Source organism: Lithobates pipiens, unplaced genomic scaffold (assembly GCF_037356315.1).
Source record: "Lithobates pipiens isolate NorthernLeopardFrog02 unplaced genomic scaffold, aLitPip1_a1.2 Scaffold_13, whole genome shotgun sequence".
NCBI lineage: Eukaryota > Metazoa > Chordata > Amphibia > Anura > Ranidae > Lithobates > Lithobates pipiens.
Genome location: NW_027507718.1, coordinates 116245581 through 116266175, shown reverse-complemented (window position 1 = coordinate 116266175; position 20595 = coordinate 116245581). Strand labels below are relative to the sequence as shown.

The 20595-nt window shown below is 42.6% G+C and overlaps 1 protein-coding gene across 1 annotated transcript in view; it reads right to left on the bottom strand.

The window, feature by feature from the left end:
- Positions 1-18929, bottom strand: part of DDA1 (DET1 and DDB1 associated 1) — a 48984-nt gene extending 30055 nt beyond the window's left edge. Inside the window, exons 1-2 of the mRNA XM_077475421.1 lie at positions 18773-18929; positions 143-223 (exon numbers count right to left, since the gene is read on the bottom strand). Of these exons, the coding sequence (XP_077331547.1) occupies positions 143-223; positions 18773-18775 (84 nt within the window). The 5' untranslated portion in view covers positions 18776-18929. The remainder of the gene's footprint in view (positions 1-142; positions 224-18772) is intronic.
- Between the last annotated feature and the right edge of the window lie 1666 nt (positions 18930-20595).

Below are 20595 nucleotides of genomic sequence, written 5' to 3'. Positions count from 1 at the left end.
CGATAACAGGCCGATCCCTGCTTTTTGATGTTGTCTGTCCATGTATTAGGGAGACCAGGCGTGGCAGATATGTCCTCTGTGAACATGAAGATTCCAGGACTGGACCCAAAAGGCAAACACTTCTTTTGATGAAACTACTTACTGAAGCTTTGCACACAGAATCTGCATGAAAACGGCTGAAGTTGCTCTCATTGTACACTGGTAAACCTTTCAGAAAATCCGCCTGGGGAACAAAAGAAAAGAGGACTTTAATTTATAAACAGCAATATCTATGGCAGGTTCAAGTACAAAATAAAATTAGACATTCTTTCCCAACCTAAGCATTTACTCATGTGATTTCAGTGGGAGGAAAAGATGAGCCAAACTGAACTCTGAACATAGCAATAAAGTTTATGTAACAAAATGCCTAGGCATTTCAAGCCCAATTTAAAATTGGAGGTATGAAGATTGAAAAATAAACATAAACCCATGTAACCAACTATTGAAATGCATGTAAAATGTTTAAAAGGATAAGTTGACCTTTTAGTGCTACAACCATATTCAGGGTGTAACGTGTTACAAATGCACCGACTTTTAGGATCCTCGGTGTTAACATGCGGTCACACATACATACATACATACATGGGATGCACTGAAATTTCGGCCGCCAAAACATATCGGCCGAAAATGCCCTTTTCGGCAGTTTGCCGAAAGGAAAAACGGACGATAATTGAGCCGAAAATGGGACGGGGCCTGGGGCGGAACTCCGCCCCCGCCCCTGGTGCCTCCCATGATGGGGGTGAATAGCGCAGGACTGATGCAGCCAGCGATGCCCCTCTGCAGTGAAGAGAGCCGTCTGGTTGAATAGAGCGCCGGGAACATCACAGCTTTAATTTCAATAGCTGTGTGTTCCGTCGCGCGCCGTCACACACAGCCCCTCCCCCTTGTCCGGGGGTTACTTTGATAGACAGATCACCTGTCCAGATTGGACGGGTGATCTATCAAAGTGCCTGGACAAGGGGGAGGGACTGTGTGTGACGGCGCTCGACGGGGGGGGGGGGGGGGGGGGGGACACACAGCTATTGAAATTAAAGCTGTGATGTTCCCGGCGCTCTATTCAACCAGACGGCTCTCTTCACTGCAGAGGGGCATCGCTGGCTGCATCAGAGGAAGGAGATTTTCACAGCATTGCCACATATTGATAAGATTATTTACATTAGACTGATGTGTTTAAGAAAACTATTGATAAGAGCAGAAATTCCCTGTAAGCAAACACAGGATCACCTCCCAGAATTACACCTACAACTGGGGATGCACCAAGACAGTAAGTACTCGCTGATTACCTGGCTGCATCACTGGGGGCAACAGTGGCTGCATCACTGGGGGCAACACTGGCTGCACTTTTATCGTGTCTCTGACCATCTCCTGTACCATGTCCCCAGCCTCTGACCACCTCCTGTACCATGTCCCCAGCCTCTGACCACCTCCTGTATAAAAATATTTTTTGAAAACAGTCATTTTCGGTATCGGTGCTGTTTCGGTATCGGTTTTCGGCCTAGTGTATTTTTCATTTTCGGTATCGGCACCAAAAAACCCATTCGGTGTATATATATATATATATATATATATATATATATATATATATATATATATATATATATATATATATACATATACACACACACACACACACACACACACCACAGTAACGGGAAAATTTGGAAATAGAAAACTTCTTGGTCAAAGGCATTTTCAGACTGCGTGTGTGGTTTTTCGGTCAGAAATTACATTCATTTTAAAAACAGAATGTAAAAAACAAGTGAAAAATTTCAAACAAAATTCTTTCATTCAGCGAATGTACAAATATTTTTCATCTGAAAATTGATCGGTGAGGCCAGCATAAGGCTCGGTACATACCTATGCAGTTTGCTTTTGATCTGTTTCTGCTGTGCATTTAGATTTTTGCTGCAATTTTACTGCAATTTGTGCCTTTTGCATTTTTTTGGGCATATTAAAAAAACACAAATTTCTGGAAAAACGCATTACATGCTTTTCTGCAGCTTCTCCATTGAAGTATATTGAACCAAAAAAAAAGCACCATTTTGTGTTAAAAATCCCTGACCCTTTCCAAATACGCAGCAGCTGAAAAAAAGCATAGATGTGAATGTGCCCCATAGGAAACCATGTAAATGAACTGTAGCGCGTTTCTGCAAAAAGCACCAATAAACATATAGATGTGAACATTAGTAACATTTGTAACGTTTAGTAACATAATGGGGTTAAAAAGACTAAAACGAGCCCTTTATAGTACAAAAAAGCAGATCAATACTGTAAGGGATTCATTTTTTACGGTAGAACAGTGAAAGTAATATTTACAGTAGCGATTTGCTTGTTTTGTACTATAAAGGGTTCATTTTTGTTTTTTTTTAACCCTGTTGTGTTAGTGTCTGATTAATTTCATAATCGATTAGTTGTGTATGTATATATATATATATATATATATATAAAGTTTTTTTACCTTAACCACTTCCCAACCAGTGCACAATGATATACGTCGGCAGCATGGCACGGGCAGGCAAATTGACGTACAGGTACGTCCATTTGTATTTGCTGCCGGTCGGGACCCCCGTGAGTCAGGTCGCGGGTCCCGCGGACTCGATCACCATGGGGATACCCGCGATCGTCTCACGTAGAGGCTGAACGGGGAGATGCCGATGTAAACAGCATCTCCCCATTCTGCCTAGCAACAAGTGACACTGATCTCTGCTCCATGTGATTGGAGCAGAGATCAGCGTTCACCAACACAAAAAATGTCCGATGTGTCCGCCATAATGTCGCAGTCACAATAAAAAAACAAAAAGAAAAATAAACAAACCACTGATCGCCGCCATTACTAGTAAAAAATGCCATAAAACTATCCCCTATTTTGTAAACGCTATAAATTTTGCGCAAACCAATTGCTTATTGTGATTTTTTTTTTTACCAAAAATATGTAGAAGAATACGTATCAACCTAAACTGAGGAAAAAAACTTTTTTTTTTATATATTTAGGGGGATATTATAGCAAAAAGTTAATAATGCGGTTTTTCCCAAAATTGACGCTCTATTTTTGTTTATAGCGCAAAAAATAAAAACCGCAGAGGTGATCAAATACCACCATTGCCCTACCTATAGCTGGCCATTACAGTAAGCAGCATTGGAGGACACATAAGATACAAACAAGGCCAAGGATAGCTACAGAGCCTCTCAAGGCTCTGTAGTTTATGCATGCATTTGCAAATGCGTGCAGATAAAACCCCTGTTTTTGACGCATACAGGTTGATTTGGTCGTCTGTAACCTGGTCAGTAAGTTTTTTTTTTTTTCCTGGATTTATCCTTGGCCTTGTTTAAAATGTTTTTAGGTAGTAATATTTCCCTCAACCCAACCTCCCCACTCAATCCATCGTTCTGTCTGTAGCAGCTCTCTCCTCTCACTTCATGGGCTTATAGGCTTTGCTGAGGCAGCGGGAGCTATTAGTCTGTTGTCATTCAAATCCAATGACAAGAGGGCATGACCGAGCTGTGCTGTCTGTGGACTCAAACAGTGCGGCTCAAGATTAAGCCCACACAAGTGTCCTTATAGCAAGCGGCTTGCTATGGGGGCACTCGCAGAAGAGGAGCCATATATGCCGGCAGGGGACCCGATAAAAATAAATTCGGGGTCACTCTGTGGAATTCTATCGCACAGCATAGGCAAGTATAAACCCGTTTGTTATTTAGAAAGGAAAAAAAAAACCAACATGGGGCACTCTCCAACTATAAATGTGTTGGAAACCCTCAACATTTCTCTAGCAATTGACTGTGTTGCCAGATTGAAACAGGCTTGCCCATTTCTTTAGGCTGTTCATAGTCTTAAATATTTAGGTGTTAAAATTCATCTGATCTAAAACAGTTATTTGATGCAAACTTCCGACGCCTGTTGACCAAGATACACACAGACTTTCAGGACTGAAGGATCCTGCATTTGATCTGGTTTGGGCACTGTACCGCCTTACCTCAGATCTTGTAACTGATTCACCTTCCCTATTTGGATCTTTCCTCAACTTAAGGCATTGCGTCTTTACAGGGGACAAAAGTCAGAGGGTCCGTACTCTTCCCAAACTGAAAGGCAAAGTGGGGCTGCCTGATTTTCAGTTGTATTTCAAAGCCCTTCACTTGGCTCCAGTTGTTAGTTGGTGCACACAAGTGAAGTCTAAGGCCGCGTACACACGCGGGGACTGTTCGCCCAACTTTGTCCGTCAAACAGTTTCGGCAAACAGTCCGCTCAAAATTAGCATGGACGGACATGGCCACACACGACGGACGAACAGTTTGCTGAAACCGTGCGCGATGACGTGAACGGCACGTACGACGGGACGAAAAATACGACGTCCTATACACTGCATTATAACTTTCGGCATGTAAATCCTTTCTGAGCATGCGCGGAACTTAGTTTGACGAACAAGCCTACACACGAGGGGACTGTTCGCTGAAACTTTGTTTCAGCGGACAGTTTTTCGGAATTTCCGAAAAACCTTGTTCAGCGGACTGTTCGCTGAAACTGTCCGCTGAAAGCCCACACACGAGCGGACTGTTTGCCGAAACACTGTTCAGCGGACAAAGTTGGGCGAACAGTCCCCGCGTGTGTACGCGGCCTAAGCTGTGGGTCATGATAGAGCAGGAGCATTTCCATGGTTCTACTGTCATGCCTTCCCCAGCTCAACTTGCCACGCGTCTCATTTAGCACACACGACCATCAGGGCCCCACTTAGGGTGATTTCCTCAACATTTAATCACACCCATTTCCTATGAACCCTATTTTATGGGTTCTGGAGTTTACATTGGGCAACAGCAATAAGAATCTCAACCATCTTCTGGATGTGGCGAAAGCCTCTTACACCTAGCTCCATGTTACCACTGTCCTTCCTGAACAGGCATCCAGCCCTCACTGGATCCGCATATCATTTTCTAAAACCCACTAATACCAAATACGCCAGTTAGCGTGTAAGCTTAAGTCAGTGGAATTGGGCTCCAATCCTGTGAGCCTTTTGTTTCATTTCAATTGTGTCCCACTTTTGCAGAAAAAATAAATAAATCCTCCCTTACTGTGCACCTATTGAATGCAGCCTAGGCTTGTGTTCTAGTTTTGTGGGACGCATCATTCCAACCCCCCCCCCCCCCATTTCTCTGCGGAGGTCCAAAATTCAATATCAAATGCATGGAATGTCTTACAGATTCTTTCCACCAGTGAAAGGAGAAATTTTGAGATACATGGTATCCATGGTCAATCTTTTCCTGCTCTGATGCCTACTAGGATTTGTGTCCTTCAGATACGGGACACCGCTCTGGCAATCTCAACCTTCCTCCAGATCATGTCAACAGGGTCTAGCCTAGTTAGTCACAGGTCAGCCTATATTTGGCTATTTTGTTATCATTTGCAGGCCCCAGCCCTGCCCCCTCCCCCCTTTTTCTTCATCCTCTTCTGTCCATAATTGGCCCACTATATAAAGGTTTCTCTTGAAATAAAATCAACATTTTTATGTCAAAGGGCAGTGGGTTTGAATCTTCAGCAGACAGAGCAGGAGGGGGGTCATCTCCATTGCTTATATCATTTCTAAGACCCCTTTCACACCACACCACCCATAGCGTGGGCAGTAAAACGCAGCTATTTTTAGCAGCATTTTACCGCCGGATTTGCTGCGCATTTGGGCCGCTAGCAGGGTTCTTTTACCCCCGCTAGCGGCCGAGAAAGGTTTAAAACCGCCGGCAATACACCGCAATAGCGGCGTTTTGCCGGCGGTATTACAGCGCTGCCCCATTGATTTCAATGGGGAGCAGCGGTAAACACATCGCTCCTTCACCGCTCCAAAGAAGCTGCTTGCAGGGCTTTTCCCTGACGTCCTGCCAGCGCACCGCTGTAGTGTGAAAGCCCTCGTGCTTTCACACTGGAGACAATGGTGCAGCTTTTTTAGGGTGGATTGCAGGCGCCATTTCTAACGCTATAGCGCCTGCAAAACGCCCTGGTGTGAAAGGGGTCTAAGTGTTAGAGGTCTCTGACCACCTGCATATCTTTTACTTGATTGTATTCGCTAAACTTTTTTTAAAGTCTCAGCAGCGTCTGAGTTTACTTGTTCCTATTACTGTAAGCTGAGGTTATAAGCATTTTGCTAAATAAAGAATTAAAAAATTAGACATTACAACCACTTTAAAAGACCTAAGTTTATCCAGCTGAGAAGTAGGTCTGCAAGAAGGGCTTTATAATAAATGATTCCAGATAAGGCCTGCTGCTGAAATACATGGTTATCAAGCAATATAATACCAGTGATGTTCACAAGATTTAGGGATCAAAACCCTTACTTTATCACACTACTAGGAGACCAACTAGTGAACTGCAAGGTTTCCCATTTAGAATGATCTATTAACCACTTCAGCCCTGAACCATTTTGCTGGCCAAAGATCAGACCACTTTTTGCGATTCAGCACTGCGCCGATTTAACTGACAATTGCGCGGCCGTGCGACATGGCTCCCAAACAAAAATTGATGTCCTTTTTTCCCCACAAATAGAGCTTTCTTTTGGTGGTGTTTGATCACCCCTGCGGTTTTTATTTTTTGCGCTATAAACAAAAATAGAGCGACAATTTAGAAAAAAAAAAAAAAAAACACTAATTTTTTACTTTTGTTATAATAAATATCCCCCAAAAATGTATAAAACAAACATTTTCTTCCCTCAGTTTAGGCCGATACGTATTCCTCTACATATTTTTTATTAAATTTTTTTCAAAAAAATCGCAATAAACGATTATTGGTTTGCGCAAAAGTTATAGTGTTTACAAAATAGGGGATAGTTTTATGGCATTTTTATTAATTTTTTTTTTTTACTAGTAATGGCGGCGATCAGCGATTTTTATTGTGACTGCGACATTATGGTGGACACTTCGGACATTTTTGGGACCATTTATACAGCAATCACTGCTATACAAATAAAGTGATTCTGGTGTAAATGACACTGGCAGTGAAGGGGTTAACCAGTGGGTGGCAGTGTAGTGGTTAAGTGTTCCAAGGGGTGTGTTACTAACTGTTGGGGGCTGGGCTTTCATTTAGTGAACACTGATCTCTGCTCCAATCACATGGAGCAGAGATCAGCGTCACTTGTTGCTAGGCAGAACGGGGAGATGCTGTTTACAACGGCATCTCTCCGTTCAGCCGCCCCGCGAGTTGATCACGGGTATGTCCGCAGGACCCGCGACTGGACTCACTGGGGTCCCGACCAGTACGCCAGCGCGCTCGCGATGGCAGGGTGGCATTAAAGATCGGACGTACCTGTACGGCAATATGCCTGCACGTGCCATTCTGCCGACCTACATCGGCATGCACTGGTCGGAAACTGGTTAATGCACTGAAAAACAAGACTGCACCAGCAGGTGGCACTGATGAAGAAAAACTGACATTCTAACTTTTTTTTTTAGAAACAAAAACCAACATGCATTTCGAGGACCCTTATATAAAACACATTTATGGATTCTAGACAGGATTTGTTTTGTTTTTTTTAAAGGAAAAATCAAAAAGTAGTCCCCTTTGCGAAAGGGGGCTATGCCAAATATACTGTAGTTCAAAAAAGAACATTGTAAATTTACCTCAAAGACCAGAGCAGCCAAAATGTGCAACAATCTGTCCAATCTGTTTCTATCTTGCATTTTCAAAGCTTTAGGCTCCATTCACACCTTGGCGTTTGCTTTGCGGGCAGATTCACCACGATTCTGAAACGTTGCAAGTCACGGGACACCCTTGCGACCGTGAAATGGCACCAAATAGCGGCACGATTTTGCTGACCGAATTGCGGTAAGAACGTGCAAACCAAATTGCAGGACACCCAAAAGAAGTACAACGACTTATTTTGGGTGTTCCCGTGATTGTCTGCTTTTTTTTACCACAATTTGTCAGGTGACAATTGTGGCATTGCGATTTGGTGCTATTCAAAATAACACAGATCGTGCGGGGGTGTCCCGCGATTTGCAGCGTTTCGGAATAGATAACAGGTCTTAAAGTATAAATGCAAAACTTTATTATTATTTTGGAGTTGAGAGGGAGTAAGCACTTAGGTTTTTATTGCCATCTGTGCCTCTGTTAAGGAGATTCACCCTCTTCATTTGTCCTGTTTACCATTATCATTGAAAAATAAAAAAAAATCCCAAGCTTTGGGTTGTCCCCATAAACGTAACAGGGGGATCTTCCAATGGGGCCAAGTTCTGGTAACTTGGGGATCCCCAAAGGATTACATAACTTTTCAGGAATTTCCTCACTTCCTGTTTGGCTATGTGATAGGAAGTGAAGGTAAAACTCCTAAAGGTAGCACAAATGGCAGGGGTTGTGATAACCCTCCATTACGCTATCCAAAATGAAAAAAAAAAGAAAAAAAAGCCTAGAGTTTAAGGATGCCCTTGTCCTCCAGTGAGGCCACTTATGAGCCCGTCACAAGCAAAAATGCAGCCCTTGGGGGGGAGAAAAAAAAAAAAAAATGCATGGGAGAACATTCACTGGCTTTGTATTAGAGCTGCTCGATTCTGGCTAAAATGAGAATCACATTTTTTTTGCTTAGAAGATATATCACGATTCTCGCGGCGTATCATCTTTCACATTAAAACAAAAAAAATTGTGCTAACTTTACTGTTTCGTTTTTTTTTTTATTTATTGAAGTGTATTTTTTCCCGAAAAATTGCATTTGAAAGAGTGCTGGGCAATTACAGTGCGACATAAAATATTGCAGCGATATATATTTATATTTATATTGTTTGGGGGTTCCAAGTAATTTTCTAGCAAACATATTGATTTTAACTTAAGTGTCAGAAAAAGATTTAGACTTTAAAGTGGTTGTAAACCCTTACAACCAACTTTGAGCTACAGGAAGGCCTAGATCAAGGCTTACCTGTAGGTCCAAGAAATATCTCCTAAACCTATACGGTTTAGGAGATATTTACCCGAAGACAGCCACAGCTGTCTACGGCGCATGGCGCGCAGGTCGCAGCGATATGCCGCGAGTGTCAGCTCCCGCGCGCATGCGCAGGAGTGACATCATCGCGAGACCCGGAAGTCGCTCCGGGATACATGGCAGCGGCAAAGAGGAAGATGGAGGACCGCTTCGGGGGCTTCGTTCTCAGGTAAGTTATTCATAATGCTAGTATGCCATGCATACTAGTTCATTATGCCTTTGCCTTACAGGGTGCCTTTAAAAAAAATAAAAAAAAATTTGCCTTTACTTCCTCTTTAAGTGATTAAACTTGCTGCATTTACAGTGGTTGAAAGCTTGGCTGACTGCCCAGATTATTTGTTTACACAAGAAGTTCTTTCCCTTTGCTCCAAGTAGTAAGGGTTAGTTAAAATGTTTCAAGTTCTACACTTGGCAGTTTGCCTGGGATGCTTTTGTTTGAGTGAGCAGATAATCTCTCCACTTGTTTATATGAAAGAATTGCCTACTCTCAGCGGGAGAGATAGTCAGGAGGGGTGAATCGAGATCGCGATTTTATAACGATTAATCGTGCAGCTCTACTTTGTATGTGCTGCTCCCTCCCTGAAGGAGAAAAACTCTTTGCCAAAAAAAAGTTTCAAAATGTCGTCTTGTCCGGCCAGCGAGGGAGTAACACATGCAAGCAGGCAAGTTTCACTGCTAACGTATCCTCAAGAACGATCTTCCTACGGACTACCTCCAGTCAACATTTTAATGCTATTCTGAAGCAAGAGTGACATTAGCATATATATAAAAAAAAAAACCCCACACACCAAGGAGAGGCACTATTCAAATTTCTTCATAAATTTATTTTAATATGCGTTACATATTTTTGGTAAAAAAAATAATCCCAATAAGCATGTATTGATTCGTTTTTTGCAAAAGTTATAGTGTCTACAGAACATTGGATTATTTTCTTTACTTTTTACTAGTAATGGCAGGCGATTAGCAATTTATAGCAGGACTGCAATATTGCGGTGGATAGTCAGACACAGACTTTTTGGGGACCAGTGATGCCAACCCAGTAATCAGTGCTAAAAATATGCACCGTTACTGTACTGACACTGGCTGGGAAAGGGTTACCTGTGTGCCTAGCTAGTGTGTACTGTGGGAGGTGCACCCCAGAACCAAAAGTGTCGGATCACGTACTAGGTATGTGATCTGGCGCAACAGTGCCACTTTGCCGCTGTATAAGTTATACGGGCAGCAAGTGGTTAATATCCAGCAATTCGAAGACTTAAGCTGGCCATACATGGAATGAAATTCCTCCAGTTCAGCAAAATTAAAACCTGTATTCAAGGCAGTTCCACGCAGTAAAATATAACGGCTTGCAAACACTCTTATGACCCCCTGCTAAAGCTTTGTTATTGGCAAGTAGTTTTCCCCCCAATCATCTTCAAGGACAGCTACCTGCAAGGATAAAACTAAAACAGATTATACTTTCAGGAGCGAAAAATGCCTGAAAAAAGAAAAGAAAAAAGTCTCCAAACTAAAAGGCTGGCCATAGACCATGCAAATTTCTTTCCTGCTACCATGGGTTGCAGGAAATAAATTTACAAGATTCCCAGATCAACACAGACAGCGCTGACAGGGGAATCCCTCCAGGTGAGCAATTGTCTGCTCCTAGCAGTGGTGGGTGGAGGAAGATGTCCCTGTCAGGAGAAGACAGTGATTGCCAGAGGCTATAGCAGCCACTAGCGATAATCACAAGCGAGTCCAGCAGGCTGGTTCTACACAAGTTGATCGATCAACTCAGTTTTGGGCAGACTCCAATATATCTACATAATTTCCTGAAGGATCTTTCCCCAAACTGAAGTCCCATCTGTGATTTAGAGTATCCATCCCTTGAAATAAAGCTTCCTTCTGTGCAGAGAAACAAATTTCAGTTTCTTTGTTTCTCCTGAAGGCAAAGGGATCCACGGCTGGCATTTATCAACTGTTCGTTTGGGCTTGATCCCCAATCTCCTTGCAGTACCCGACACAGTTCTAGAGGTTGACAGATATATCGGCTGATGTTTGGCCTTTAAGAAATCGGCATCGGTCCGATTTTTGTGACGAAAAAAAAAAAAAAAAAAAAAAAAAAAAAAAACGGCCAATTCCCTCCCTTGCCCACATTCCACTGAGCGGTACTGTGCTCAGTGTGTGAAACTGATTTGCAACTGAATGCAGAGTGGAGCTGTCAAAATTCAGCGTAATGTCGGGGGTGAGAGGGACCCAGCCAATGGGATGAGATCTGGGCAGGCTGCTACATGTATATGGCCCCGGCCACTTTCCTAAGCAGCCCAATCATTGGCTGGTGTTTCATAGCTGCAGGGCCCTGTCCACCCCAGGTCCCTCCCACCCCCATCACTCTGAATTTTGACAGCTGGTCTCTGTATTTAGTTACATATAGTGTAACTGAAACTGACAAATCGACTCAGTGTGCCACCTGCCAGTGCCAAAAAAAGAAAAAAAATCGGCTTAAAATAATCGGCCACAAAAATCGGCCTCATATTATCTGGCCCAATTTCTAAATATCGGCATCAGCCAGAGAAAAACCCATATCAGTTGACCTCTACACAGTTCTCGATAAAAGAATATCCTGAGTTAACAAAATGTGCTTTTATATCATTGCCTGAAAGAAACCATTACACTTGCCTTGAAGGAGAGTAATGCCTTACCTATGGCAAGTGCTTTGTTCTTAGAGGACCGGTTAACTAAATGAACTGAAAAAAAAATTTTAAAAAAAAATGCAGCCTTCTGGAATGGAGCTGGATCCAAAACTACTGCTGGACCAACTGTCAAACCTAGTCGATAATAGGCTCAGCAATGGCATGCAATACCAAGCTGCTGCTAACAAAGCAAACAGAATAATGGCATGCATTAAAAAGGGGATCAACTCCAGAGATAAAACGATAATTCTCCTGCTCTACAAGACTCTGGTCCAGACACAACTAGAGTATGCTGTCTAGTTCTGGGCACCAGTCCTCAGGAAGGATGTATTGGAAATGGAGCGAGTACAAAGAAGGGCAACAAAGCTAATAAAGGGTCTGGAGGATATTAATTATGAGGAAAGATTTCGAGCACTGAACTTATTCTCTCTGGAGAAGAGACGCTTGAGAGGGGGGATATGATTTCAATATACAAATACCGTACTGGTGACCCCACAATAGGGATAAAATGTTTTTGCAAAAGGGAGTTTAACAAGACTTGTGGCCACTCATTAAAATTGGAAGAAAAGAGGTTTAAAACTTAAACTACATAGAGGCTTTTTTTACTGTAAGAGTGGCAAGGATGTGGAATTCCCTTCCACAGGCGGTGGTATTGATAATTTCAAGAAACTATTAGATAAGCACCTGAATGACCACAACATACAGGGATATACAAGGTAATACTGACATATAATCACACACATAGGTTGGACTTGATGGACTTGTGTCTTTTTTCAACCTCACCTACTATGTAACTATGATCGATAACTCAGAAAGAGCCTTGATCTTTCCCACCAAGGGGGCCAATTTACAAAATCTTCTCCATAAGAGAATCCTTATTCCTTTGTGTCTGTAACCTAGAACAAATTACATACAGAGACAGGCTTAGGTTGAGTTCTCCTACATCATAGTCTCTGAAAATGTAGGTAGTGATCCAAACAACACTTTTTTTCTGCCCTAAGAAAAGATAAGCATATTGTCTAAATAAAAGAACAAAATTTGGAAGTAAAAAGCCAACCAACTCCACCATGATTATTTGCAAAAAAACACCATCAAGCCACTGGGGGTAATCGAAAGGGAAGCACTCTGAACTGCCAGTGTTGCAGGCCCTTCCACATTTAAATTGCAATCCTAAGGAAGCATTGAAAAGACAGATGAATTGGAACAAGCAGATAGGCATCCTGCAAGTCCACAAGAGAGACAACTGGTAAACTGAGAAGTGAACGTGTGGGTCAGTGTACACACCCCCCGCCCCCCCAAAAAAAAAAGGCAAGTAGAAGCAACTGACAGCAACGACATAAAAGTGCAAAATAGAATAAAAAGTTAAAGTTCAGTAATTCAACTCAAAAAAAAAAAAGTCCTATAATATAGATTCATTCATTCCACACAGTAATATATTTCAAGCATTTCTCTTAATGATGACTTACTGAATTTTTAGGTTTTCACTAGCTTAGCTGTATGTCAGAAAATCTGGATTATAGAAGACCAAAAAAAAAAAAAAAAAAAAAAAAAAAAAGAATTTATATATATATATATATATATATATATATATATATAATTCTTTTTTTTTTTTTTTTTTTTTTTTTAATATCCCTTTTTTCTGTTTTTATACAGTTCAACTACCTTTTCCTGCAGATCCTTTGACAATTCTTTTGCTTTCCCATGACTTTCTACCAGGCGGCTACATACGGGGATACCTGGGATGTCAACAACCCATAGAGACTCTTGCCTTCTAGTCTGGTGAGCGGACCAGTGGTCTATTGACTGTTTCTCAGCTGTAAAGTGTGGCTAACTTGCTCAGTGTTCAGGTCCTCCATGCATATATCTCATTATCCTTCAGTATAAGGGCCCTATGGCAATTAGTGGTTGATTTGCACAGTGGTTGATTTGTCTTGATGGTGGGTGTCATCAGGACTTACAATTGTGCTCATAGGTTTATATACCTTTGCAGAACTGGATGATTTCTTGGCCATTTTTCAGAGAATATGAATAACACAAATATTTCTTTCACTCATGGTTAGTGTTTGGCTGAAGCCATTTATCATCAACTGTGTTTACTCTTTAAATCATAAAAAGCAACAGAAACTACCCAAATGACACAGATCAAAAGATTACATGCAAGTTGACACAAATGGGTTTGAATGGCTATTAAAAGGCAACATTCTCACCTGTGATCTCCGTTTGCTTATAGAGTGTGTGTGTGTGTGTGTGTGTAAAATAAATACACACACACACATATATATATATATATATATATATATATATATATACACACACACACACACACACACACACACACACACACATACATACACACACATACATTCAATGTGTTTGACTCCCAACAGACCCTTGCCTCTTTCACCCAGTGCTGCACTGAGGTTTCTGGATTCTGAGTCATGGGAAAGCAAAAGAATTGTCAAAGGATCTGCAGGAAAAGGTAGTTGAACTGTATAAAAACAGAAAAAAGGGATATTAAAAAAAAAAAAAAGAAGAAGAAGGATATCCAAGGACTTGAGAATGCCAATCAGTTGTGTTCAAACTCTAATCAAGAAGTGGAAAATTAGGGGTTCTGTTGAAACCAAATCATGGTCAGGTAGACCAACTAAGATTTCAGACACAACTGCCAGGAAAATTGTTCGGGATGCAAAGAAAAACCAACAAATAACTTCAGGTGAAATACAGGACTCTGAAAACATGCGATTTGGCTGTTTCAAGATGCACAATAAGGAAGCACTTGAAGAAAGATGAGCTGCATGGTCGAGTCGCCAGAAGAAAGCCATTACTACACAACTGGCCCAAAGTATCCGATTTACAATACACCAAACAGCACAGAGACAAGCCTCAAACCTTCTGGCACAAAATCATTTGGAGTGATAAAACCAAAATTTAGCTTTATGGCCCCACAACCAAATGCTACATTTGGAGAGGAGTCAAGGCCTATGATGAAAAGGTACAGAGGTAGATCGCTGATGTTTTGGGGATGTGTGAGCTACAAAAAAGGCACAGGAATTTTGATCAAAATTATTGGCAAGATGAATGCAGTACGTTATCAAAAAATACTGGAGGAACATTTGCATTCATCAGCAAGGGATGTACTTGGACATTCCAAAATGACAATGATCCAAAACACTAAGCCAAGTCAACCTGTCATTGACTACAGTCTCCTGATCTCAAAATCATTGAGCCACTCCGGGGAGATCTCAAATGTGCAGTTCATGCAGGACAGCCCAAGAATTTACAGGAATTGGAGGCTTTTTGTCAGGAGGAATGAGCAGATTTACCATCTGAGAAGATAAAGAGCCTCATCCACAAATACCACAAAATACTTCAAGCTGTCATTGATGTTAAAGGGGGCAATACACGGCATTAAGAACTGGGGTATGTAAAATTTTGATCAGGGTCATTTGGCTAGTTCATGTTGCCACTGTGATTTAAAGAGCGTAAACACAGTTGATAATAAATGGCTTCAGCCAAACACTAACCATGAGTGAAAGAAAAGTTTTTGTATTATCATTTATATTCTCCGAAAAATGGCCAAGAAATCATAAATTCTGCAAGGGTATGTAAACTTATGAGCACAACTCTACGTGCCTATTCAATTTCCACCCTTTGCGTCACCTGTAGATGTGTAAAGGGTGACGTTTGTTTGGCGCCCGTTTCGTCTCTGTGGGGCCCCCTGCCGCGGCTCCCGGTTGGGGGTACTCCGGATGGTTTATGGTCCCCCACCACTATACCACCATTATATAAAACTCTAGTGAGTATAATTACATACCGTAGTTATAGGGGTTTTTATGCCTCATCCTTGATTATACCTGCTCTTGTTTATCTCGCTCTTGCTCAAATTCATATCTTTACGGTTATCGATATTACATGTGCTTGCTCCTGACGAGTGGCATGGAAGCCACGAAACGCGTAGAGCTAACATCTGCTGTGTTCCTTTCACATTCTCTACAACATGATTAATTACTCATCCTCACAGGTCTAAATGAGGCCTTAGGTCCTGCAGGTTATACTGTTTAATTATTGCTGTGCTCCATTCGGATTGTTGGTGAACTGGGGAAATTTTATTGAGCGATTGTCTTGCTTTACCCATTATTATCTCTTGTTATTATTGTTTATCACTTTACATTTGATATGAATATTACGATGTATATTTATCTACCTTATGACTTATTTTTGTATTTCATGCATAATTATATGTAAATTGTGATTATCAATTGTATGTTTTAGGATCACGTTAATAAAACTCCCTTATGATCACCTATTTACTTTTGTGCGGTCACGTGCTTCATGTAAAGTCCCACCCCCCCCCCTTTTGGGGGCCAAAAAAGCCCCCTCTCTTCATTATTTACATTGGGATGGAAATGTATGACCTTACCGGGCCATTATTTCAATAAAAGTCCCTAGGGATGGAAATGTGTGACCTTACCAGGCCATGATTTCCTGAAAGTCCCTAAAAACCCCTCCTTCTCTCTTTACCTGTAGATGTGTCATATATTATCTGTGCATTCAATTTGAGCCTTCAGTCTGATGTGATGTGTTGTTCTTAAACCAGAGAATGTTGTCTTATTTTAAATATTACATTCAGGTGTTGGTGGTGGGTGCTTAGTTTTTGTAATCATTTTGTGCAATAAATTTTTTTCCCTGTAGGGAAAAATTTTGTAGGAAAATACACAAGTATTTATATGTTCATTTTTCACCATATTGTGGGGATCCACATAGCTGCCTATTAAAAGCTAGTTCTGGTTGTCAACATTCAGCTGAGAGTCAAAGCCAGTTGCGCCTGCCACCTCATTAGCCTGGCACTCCAGTGAGTGAAGGAAGAGCAGAGCAAAAAACAAATAAAATGAACGATCAGTAGTCATGCGATTGCTCAGTTCTTTGTTTTAAAGCTGGAGAGAACCGCATAGAATGTGAACGTATGTTTGTTTATTTTTATTTTTTCCTTTTTTAAATCCACCAGTAGTTGAATACATTGGCCTTTTTTGGTGTAAGAGAATAACATATGCACTTTATCTGCAGTTTCCCAAAGGTGACAATGACGGAACAAGTGTGCACATTAAGTGTCCCTGGATGTTACAGTCTTCACCAGAAGTGTGACAACACAAGAAAGCGATTGAGAGACAGGGACAAAAGCTGTCTCCACAAGACCTTCAAGGCATGATCACCAGATATCATCATGGAAACAGATTTAAAGAGAACATATTAGAAATAACATTAAAGCAGACATGACCTAGTATTTAGATCCCCCAGAAGTTTTTCCCCTATAAGAGAATATGTTGTATACTTACCAGACCTATGGGCAGCAAATTTATTTATTTTTCTCTGGCAGAGCTTCAGGTGCAGCCGCTATCTGAGAATTCTAGGCGAGTTAAACAGTGGTTCCCCCCCACAGGCACCTATGTCCCTACTGTGTTTTGTAAAGCAGCGGGGTCAGCAGAAGCAACCACAATAGCCAGGAACTGGACACACATGAAAGTGTCAGATGGCGGCAGTGCCTGGAGCTCTGCAAGAAACCAAAGAATGAATTTGCCAGACTGCTAATCATAAAACTTTTACAGGGAGCAGCTCCTTTACAGATGTGTGGCGATGAGGAGGCACTAATATGCAGCACCAACAGGCATTACAGATGGGGAAGAGCTCCCCTGTGAGGAAAACCACTTATTGGCTCTTCAAGTGCTGCAAGTGTGAGGAGAGGAAGGCTGATAACCATCATACACTTTTTAGTGCATCACCAATCGCCATGCTGTGTAGCCCCCCCCCCCCTCAAGGGTGCACATGAGCTGCCCATTCTGAAGGGCATCACATGATGTCCATCAAGGATGGGCACAGGCGTATTCGCAACCCTGAGTGCCCAAGCCCGCAAGGAAGCAGACACTGCCCAGCGACACATTTCCCAATCCAGATCGGGAAAAGTCTCAATGCCTGTGATTAGCACAGTGTCAGCTTCCTGGCAGGCTCGGGCACATGGTGTTGCGAACACGACTGTGCCCACCCTTACTGGACATCATGTTGACGTCCTTCAGAATGGGCAGCTCGTGTGCACTCTTGAGAGGGGGGGGGGCACAGCAAGGCGATCTGTGATGCGGTGTGTCCTTTATGTCCAGTCAGAACAAAAAAGCTCCTGCCCGGTCGTCATTCTAGTTTAGGCTGGATGTGAAGGTGTTAAAAGCTTTAAAAAAAAAAAAAAAAAAAAAAAAGAAAATGTGCCGAGAACCCTGCAAATGGTTTGTCAAAGCTTACTGTTCAGGCAGCTCTTATACAAGCTGAAGCCTGTGTTAAACAGACCTAACTTAGCAAGACGTGTGTTGGTCCTCTGCAGAGAGACTATGGTTTCCTCACAGAGTGCAAGAGTCTAACTTTGCAGCATGCTCACGGTGGATGGTCTTTTCTTCTCAGGCTGTGGCTGCTTTCTAAAGAAAACCAACTTTGAGACTTTGCACACATTTTGTTCCGACGATGTCCCTGGAATACGAGGTTCTTCAAATACAAAAGTTTCTAAACACACTAATAATATATAAAAACACACAGACAAAAACACACAGACAAAAACACACAGACACAAAAACACACTTTTTTAGTTTTTAAAGGGTTGGAAGACCCCTCATACATTTGGCGGATTTAAACTGAAAGTTCAGTTGGCTTTTAACAGACTTCTGCAGGTGACTACAATTTACAGGTTGCATGTGTTGCAGTTGGCTCATACATGTACAATGAGTGACAAGTGCACACATGGTAAGTACAGCCATACCCCAGCCTGCACTGGGCACTATATACCTTACCATAGGCTGCCCTGTGATCACAGACACGAGGGCCTTCCATTGCAGACATGACTAGGCCTCTTCCCACAACGCTGTAGGAATAATGGAGCCAGTTGTACTCCTTACAGCACCCCATCCTCAGTACACTGTCTAAATGTTAATACTCCCTCCGTCATCTCCCCACCCCATGACATACAGCCTGAGCAATCCCAAAACTAAGCACCCCCACACTCCAAGCGTACCATCGCTGCTACTGCCCACCTTGTGCCCCTGACACCCCACCGCCCTCTATTCCTCTGCCAAACAGGGGTTCACATACCATCTTCAACTACCTCCTCCACCTCTTTAGGGCTCCTCCGGCCTCACCAGCTCACACAAACTCGCCGAGAGAGCGTCTACACACCAAACCGCCAGTCATTGGACGCTGGGCTCCGAAAAAGCTGTGTCGGATTGGCTTCCTTTCCTATCTGTCAGCGATTCGGCCCGCTAACTGGCTCTCTGCGCCCGCCCCCTTCCTGGCGTAGCACTGTACAGGTTAGGATGTACAGGAAAAGGCGTCCACTCTCGCCGCTAGGCTCGCTGTTGGTACGCAGCTCATCGCAAGGTTTTCTGGGAGATGTAGTCTTTAGGCATAGACAGCAACGTGAGGTATATCGCACAGGTCAATAAGGAACGCGAGAGCGCGCTTTTCCTAGGGTGGTTGAGAAATGGAATGACTGATAACTTGTGGGATTCAAACTAAAGGCTTCGTGTACACAGGGGCTTGGGAGAATAAACAGCAATTTTTACTGCCAGAACTTGGTAGCCAGAAACACCTGTTGTGTTACAATATATATATATGGTGTGTGAGCATAAATGCACTCTACTGGCCACTGGATTGCATGTACATGTGGAGCACCTCACAGAACACAGTCACAACCTTGTTGGTAATTTTTGCCTGTGTTTCCTCAGGTTAGGCGACCCAATCTTGATACACCCTGCACTCAGCGTCAGTAAGGATACAGTGAGAAGGCGGTGTAGTGTCATATTTTGCTCCCTATCATAGAATGCTCCGGAAGTGACGTTGCGGCCAGAAATTTTGCACTGCGCATGCGCGATGTGTTCCAAATGCTTGCACCATGCGTTCCAGAGGATTTCCGACAATGTAGTTCAGTGAAACCGTCAGATAATGTCACGGGAGTGAGGGGAGGTAATTAGGGTTGCCACCTTTTCTTCAAGTCAAACCTGAACACTTTTGCGACGCACAGCAATTTTTTTTATAGTATAAACTATACATATATTTTGCTACTAAATAATATTTCTAATCATATGAAGTTAATAACAAGAGACCCCCTTTACATCAGAGTCCACAGAGTTCCCCTTTTACATCTGAACTCAGAGTTCCCTTTCACTGTAAGGGGGGATTCTGGGGACTCTAACATAAGGGATGTTCTGGGAATACTGAGGGTGAACACTGAGAACTCTGATATACGGAGAAGATTCTGATGTAGGGGAAACACTGTGGCCTCTGGTCTAAAGGGGAACTCTGATGTAAGGGGTGCTCTGAGAACCCTGATTTACCTTAGTGTACTCAGAGGCAAGAGAGAGAAGGGGAAGACTTCGGTCACAGATGGATGGATGGATGGTGAGCTCACTCACCCCTTGGCAGTTAACACCTCTCATCCAGATGGATCTGAGGCTGCTGGACTTCACATTTATGAGGCACAGTGCCAGGGATTGGAGTGTGGGCAGACAAAGAGAGGTTAGGGGGAAGAGATGCAGTTTGAGCCCTCTCTCCTCTGCCCTCTGTATGTGTTGGGGGGGGGGTTGTTAGTGTTGGCTTTGGGCAGTGTGAAAGAATGTAACAGGCACTCTCAGCTTAGACAACAGAAACTGCAGTCAGTAACCCTAGCCATAGTCCAGTCTAAATAATGTGCCCGGGTTTCAGACAGTCCAAAACCTGGACACATGATTCCAAACCCGGACTGTCCGGGTGAATCCTGGACAGGTGGCAACCCTAGAGGTAATCGTGACATTAACTTTAGACAGAGCAGAGAGCGGCGGAGAGAGAGCGGGTAACTGTGGCTCAGGGAGGGGATTACCTCCCCTCACTTCTCTGACATTATCTGACGGTTTCACTGGTCTGCATTGTCGCAAATCATT